The 6,737-nt window shown below is 36.4% G+C and overlaps 1 protein-coding gene across 1 annotated transcript; it reads right to left on the reverse strand.

Annotated features, from left to right (window-relative positions):
* Positions 1–4,970: 4,970 nt before the first annotated feature.
* Positions 4,971–5,817, reverse strand: LOC129778912 (uncharacterized). The gene is made up of 2 exons (XM_055786091.1): positions 5,714–5,817; positions 4,971–5,656 (listed from the first exon to the last, which is right to left on the reverse strand). Exon 2 carries the CDS (start codon positions 5,635–5,637, stop codon positions 4,972–4,974), a length of 666 nt encoding a protein of 221 aa, XP_055642066.1. The 5' UTR covers positions 5,638–5,656; positions 5,714–5,817; the 3' UTR covers position 4,971.
* Positions 5,818–6,737: the final 920 nt, after the last annotated feature.

The following is a 6,737-nucleotide window of genomic DNA, read 5'->3' on the forward strand; positions in this document are numbered from 1 at the left end:
GAGCATGACTGTATTTAAGCATTAAAATCGCAACTAAGTACTAATAAAAATGACGCAAGAATTACTACGTTGGGAATGCGGACTTTAGGACAACTGTGTGTCAACGATGAACTCCAGATTATTGTTTTTTTTTCTTTGAATCACAATTTCTCGCGTCATTGTGCATTCGTCTAAAATGATTCCGAATTTTAGAATTGCGAATTGAATCTATACACATGCTCTGCAGCTGGTGTTTTATCAGAATTGAAAATTATATCGTGATTTTCATTTTGTAATCCGAGCTAGTGTGGTTTGAAGAATTTCAATAATTCGTTGTGCTCATTCAGAAAGGCTTTCAGCTCCCAGGCGATGGCTTTATACGAATTGAGGTTGCTTGCGTATGTTTGGATGAAAGCGATCAAGCGGATGTAGCGCCATCTGTCATTCAACAATGTAAATAAATTAGTTCTGTGTGAAAAACGAAGGACGGTTAAATTTATGAATATTGTTTATACAAACATGCTCAAATCGCGATTAAAAATAGGGAAATGGAGGTCAAAATTTGGAGTTATTTATATGGTTGGAGCCAAAGTTAAGAAATAAAAAAAATCAGAAAAAAAAATTATGCGTAGGACCATTCTGCGTAATATATGGTATCAAATATATGGTAGTCGGTATCCTAGCGGTATCGTATATACATTACGACCTATTCTCATACCTACCAAGTTTTTTGTGGATAATTTCATCAAAATCGGTTGAGTTGTTTCGGAGGAGTTCGACCACGAACATCATGACACGAGAATTTTATATATATAGATATCAGGAGCATGTTTGGACATTAATTTGATGATGACTTCCTTCGTGTTAAATCGCGTATATGTTCAAAATACAGTGGAACCTCGATTATCCGCGATCGGATTATCCGCGAAAGTGAGTTCTCTAGTAATTCTATAGATCTTCCCAAAATTTGTCGGTTAGTGGTAGGGTATCGTTTTTTTGTTTTAGTCATGGCTTTCACATTATCTGATCACTGGTGTACACCTAGCCCGACTATTCCGTGGATAATCGGGGTTCTACTGTACAGAGAAATGTTAAACATGCCTGACTCGTACGCTCAAACACATTATCTTGCACGAACCTGTTCACGTTTTTTTCTTGCCGAATTTTTCATCTTGTACTTTTTGTACTCTTTTATTTTTATGTTGTGCACATTCATCGTCTTGTCAAGCTTTTAAAATGTACAGCAATAATACTTTCTACTAAGATATTAGTCATTCTCAGGGTTGCCACACATACAGAATATTCTGTTTTTCGCCAAATTTCTGATACAGAATCTGTATATGTATATAATACAGAATTGAAAGATATGTTTTTTCAAATACAAATTTAAATGTTAAATTAATTACAGTTCATTTTCTTTGCCTACCTACTTACTTATAAACTTTGGTTTTTCATCGTTGAGTCATGAAGTACCTTGATTTATGAAAATGTTGAACCATATGAAATGCCACCACACTTCTCCATTCTTGCTAAGGATGTTTTTGGGACACTTTTTGATAATTTCATCAGCGCGTGTTGAGTAAATATTCTCGCTTCACAATGCCAACAAAACAAAGTTCTGAAATCGGTTGGCTTCCACAATGATGGACTCCATTTTAAAAGCAAAGAACAGTGTGTCGGAATTGACGGAAAATTTATTTAAGAAAAGCAAAATAAATTATAAGAAATATATATTTTTTTGTATAGAGACGACTTAAGCAAACCATAAAGAAGAACAATAAATTCAAAATGAAAATAAATCTTTCTTTCCATTTTTCCCGTTGGTTTTTTGATTTTTTGCTAAAAATACAGATAACACGACTTATGAAGCATCTTACATATTTCAAATAAGAACTTGTGTTATTTTATAGGGGTCGATATTTGGATCCCGTCGACCCCCAAAATCAATTTTCATTTCTGTCGACCCCTGGGAAATCGAAATTGACCCCAGGGGGTCGATATCGACCACTTTGAGAAACCCTGTTCTAAGGCATGGCATATGTTGCGCTTCGAATACGGCAGCTCCTTTTCGTATCGGCCGAACGGAATCCCCTGCATAATCAATGATATCAACTTAATATGATATCGTTTGCATCGCCATTATCCACATAATGAGCGTCTGAAAAATGTCCGGAAGTTAGTACTCATAACCTGTATGCATTATCAAACTTAAAAATTTCGAAGATTATCTATGACTTTGGTCAACACGCGTAATGAAACTACTGTAAATTTACAAAAATCTAACTATCTAACCATTTACTGACGTTATTATGAAAATGTTAAAATTAAATATAAATAAAAATTATCACGACCGAATCTCGCGTTTAACCCTTTTACAAATACTGGCAACTATATTGCCACTAACAAAAATATTCTTTTCGCTCTTTTCGCACTTGGAATATTATTTCAAAATTTTATTTAGCCAAAACCTTCTAAAAGTATTTGGCAATACTCCAATTTTTTTTTAGGCAGCTAAAAATGCACGATATTAACATGGGAGTCATTTTTATGTAACAAAACTACGGTTTTAGAGCGCTGGCAGAAAATTATGTTTAAATTCGTTGTAGATGCAACAAGTTGAAAAGTTTTTCACAGTAAACGTACTATTTAGGATCTACTGTGTAAGTTCATGTAATTTTCTCAATGAAATAAAAATTTTATTAGTACTCAGTTGAGATTTCTATGCCAAATAACACGCCTTGAATGCATTCTGAGTGGCAAGCTCTAGAATACGCGTGACTACAGTGCAGGTCGGAGAAAATTTGAAACATGAAACACAAAACAAGCAGAATAAGTGACCTTTATTGTTTCGGGCACAGAAAGATTCTGAGCGGCAGCTTACTTACTTCCAAATATTCTCTTTTCGCTATCCTTCTTCGTTGCTTCTATTTTTGTTCTTCTTCTTCTTCTTTTATTTACGGAGACTTTAAATCCAACGATTCATTCGTCTCCGACTGTTTGTATTCTAGCGGTTGCATAAGTTGTTCGTCATTGACAGCTCTGTTCGGGAAAGCACACAAATGGACAGAACAACTACATGGGGAAATGGGATTGCTTCCAATCATCATCAATTTAAACCATATACAGACTATGGGATTGTAATGTATAGCATATCAAACAAATCTTAGAAAATTTTCGATTTGATTGGTACGCATATCGTTAAAATCCGTTCGCAGCAAAAATACTTATCAAAGTTAAATTTATTTCATAAAAACGTGACCTCTTTTCTGATTTGGCACCCTTAATGTAAGACGTAGTACTACGTCAAAAGGCAACAATTTGACGATTAAAATGGATATGTTTTCTTTCGATTGCATTTCCAATCGCTTTCCTCCTCGACGCAACGAGCAATTTTTTTGCCTAAATTCGGGCGTTAGTTGAGTTGATGCGTATATGAATTATTCTCCATTTAACCGATAATAGGCATTTATCAGTTATTGTATCAATTCGTGCCCAATTCACGTTTTTATCGTGTGGGTCTTGCTAATAACAATTTATGTAATTGTGGTCCAGGATGTCCTAATATCAAGCATGTTATTTGGTTATGTGAAAAAGTCAATTGATGATTTTAACTAGCTACTAATTTAGACGTTTGAAAGAGTATACTCACGCATATCAGATTATGATAGCTTCGGTAGTCGCGATCTTAATATTATGCTCGCCATATCTGTCTTCCTAAGAAATCCGCTTCATTTCCTCCAATGCAATGCCCATTCTCCTTTTCCTATGATATTTTTATCTATAATATATTTCTGCAGTCATAGATTTACTTGACTTAGGCTTGTTTTGACTTTGGTATTTATGGTATTTTTGTGTACATTTTTGAACAGAATGTGATTGTGGATTCTACCACGTTATATTATCTAACCCATTCGAGGATATAAGTTCAGACAGTAAACGGTTTTTTTTTCAGGGCTTCCATTTGATGTATCAAAAGAGAAAAAAAAAATACATATTTTGAACAATGAAAAAATCTCAATTCGAAAGCAATTACTACACACAATCACAGTCCTATGTCAAGATCCTGTCCGTCCTAGGCCCAGACCCATCAACTTTTTTCAACTGTTTGAATAGTTAAATTTTTTTTCAAAGGTAAATATGTGTTATTCATCATGTAAGGTTTATGTTCTCTGAAATTGGAGTCGATTCGTTGCCTAGTTTGCACGGCCTTGTAAAGGGTTAAGCGCGTAGAAAAACAAAAATCAGCACTTTTGTGGTTCTGAGCTCTAATGTAGGTGTCGCATAAGCTAATGCATCTTCTTCTTCTTCAATGGCACTAACGTTCCTAGAGGAACTTCGCCGTCTCAACGTAGTATTACTTGCGTCATTTTTATTAGTACTTAGTTAAGATTTCTATGCCAAATAACACGCCTTGAATGCATTCTGAGTGGCAAGCTCTAGAATACGCGTGATCACAGTGCAAGTCGGAGGAAATTTCTTTGACGAAAAATTCCCCCGACCAGAACGGGAATCGAACCCGAACACCCGGCATTTTAGTTATGACGCTAACCACTCGGCCACGGGTGCACATAAGCTAATGCAGCTTTGCGTAAATTCGTCCATAGAGGGGAATGTTGTCTCTTTTACTTAAGTGGTTTCGCTAGAATGACACAGATGGCGCTACGGATTGGTTTTGTGCGCATTGATGTTACTTGTCCAGCACAAGGAGAATATATGACTCAAAGATTTTACATGCATATATATGATTATGTAAAGTAAAATTTTCTTTCGAAAAACTATACGCTTGTGTTAACATAAGACTGAAATTTACAATCACACATTCAATGATTCCTGGTGAGCCGAACTGAATAAATAAATTGATATGAAGAAAAGCGTCAATTCGAAACTTTTGTTAGTTTCTATAAAGTATGAAATACCCACTGCTATTCTTTGTGTGTAGCAATATCAATTACTAAATGATCGGATGTTCGACAATCAAAACACCAAAGCCGTTCAATATTTTTTGCTGCTTTTTATATTCTTCATTTGATTATATTGTTCGATAAGTTTCGTAACATTATCAGAGTTATGCTTGAATGACATAGGCCTATAACCCTGCTGCTCCAGAACATAATTCAAACAGCTCCTCAGCGTGGAAATATTTTTCATCAAATGCCTATTGGGACTCTCATTCAATTCACTCAGCTCATCGTCATGAGCGGAGATGATTGTAGCTTCCTCAAAAACAACATCATCCGCTTGCTTCGGAACGTGATGGCTTTTACGCCGGCTTCCCTTGGAACTGTGAGCTGGTATATTTGCACTTGTTTCCTGATAAGTACTAATCGGTTCCACGTGAACATTCTGCTCCTCGCTAGTGGTAGATTGTCTACATGACGATCGCTGGGAAGAGTCTTGTAAAAAATCCGCATCTATGAAATCTTCGTCAATCATAACATCATCTACAATTATTGTTTCCCCATCCAACGATCCATCCTCCAGCGAATCGACGTGCTTCTCATCGATTATTAAATTTCCATTCTCAGAACTGGAATCTTCTTCACCAGACAGTGGATCATCTTCATCGGATGTGGACACCGCTCGCAGTGAACTGTCGACGTTTATTTTTATTTTAAGCGGCGGAACTTTCTTGTCTTGGGATGCCCCGGATCTTTCCATTGCTGTTTGAACGTTAACCCTAGAATCAAAATGCTCTTTTAGTTATTCATTTTATGTATATCTACCATCAAAACACCTTCTACTATCCGGTGATCAACAAAATGCTAGACCTGATTTTGTTTATAATTTTGTTTATGCTCTTTATCATCGACAAATTTGGCAGTTCGACGATAAGATGTATAGTAAGATGGGAACTCATCAGATAAACAAACTTCAAGCGCCTGACTATGGGAAAAATTGTAAAAAAATGTTCATAAATGGGATGATGTTTAGGTTACGCTGAGCAGCAGCGTAATGTGCGGGTGGCAAACCCAACATTTGTCGGGAGCGCTGCATCTTTGGGGCGCCAAAATTCAAGAATTTTCAATTGAGTAAAAAACATCCATCATGAGTAGTTGTTTCTGTCCGTACATGAAACCTCTCTTTGATTTTCGCAAAATTGAAACCTCAACACCACATTACATCTTTTTATTTTTCCGCTACGCATGCCTGGGCACCCCTGCATGTTATGAGATGTTTCGCAGTTATTGTTTAAGCTGCATTGTAGATAATGTATGTGTTAATGAAAGGTTCATTCTCCTTCTCTCGCACGGTGGCCAGACTAAGCCATTTTTGTACTGGAAAGAAAAAGCCAGCTAGTCTGGTTTACACTAAAGTTAAAATAAAATAACACGGTCGGCGCACCGTTCGGACCAGTAAGAGTCGATCTTGTATATTTTTGGAACTCATTCATATCGATCGTCAATACGTTTCTCAGAGAGCGAGGAAGTCAATTCATTACACAGGTAATCCGTTTCTTAGATTTTCTCGAAGACAAGTGTCAAGTCAGGAAATTTATAGATTTTATGAACACGACGAAGAAAACTGGCTGACAGCTGAAAAAAGCTGAACTAAATATAGCTGACCGTCGTGGGCAATCTTATGACAATGGTGCAAATATGACGGTTAGAAAAAATGGGCCACAAGCGCAAATACTCCTGTCTTGCTCGTTTCGTTCCCTGCGCTGCTCATACACCCAAACTAGCGTTGTCAGAAAGCATTTCATTTTCGACTGAAAACATGTCATTTCATGCCTTGAAGCGTCAAATAGGCAAATAATG

This window comes from Toxorhynchites rutilus, chromosome 3, assembly GCF_029784135.1.
Source record: "Toxorhynchites rutilus septentrionalis strain SRP chromosome 3, ASM2978413v1, whole genome shotgun sequence".
Classification (NCBI taxonomy): Eukaryota; Metazoa; Arthropoda; class Insecta; order Diptera; family Culicidae; genus Toxorhynchites; species Toxorhynchites rutilus.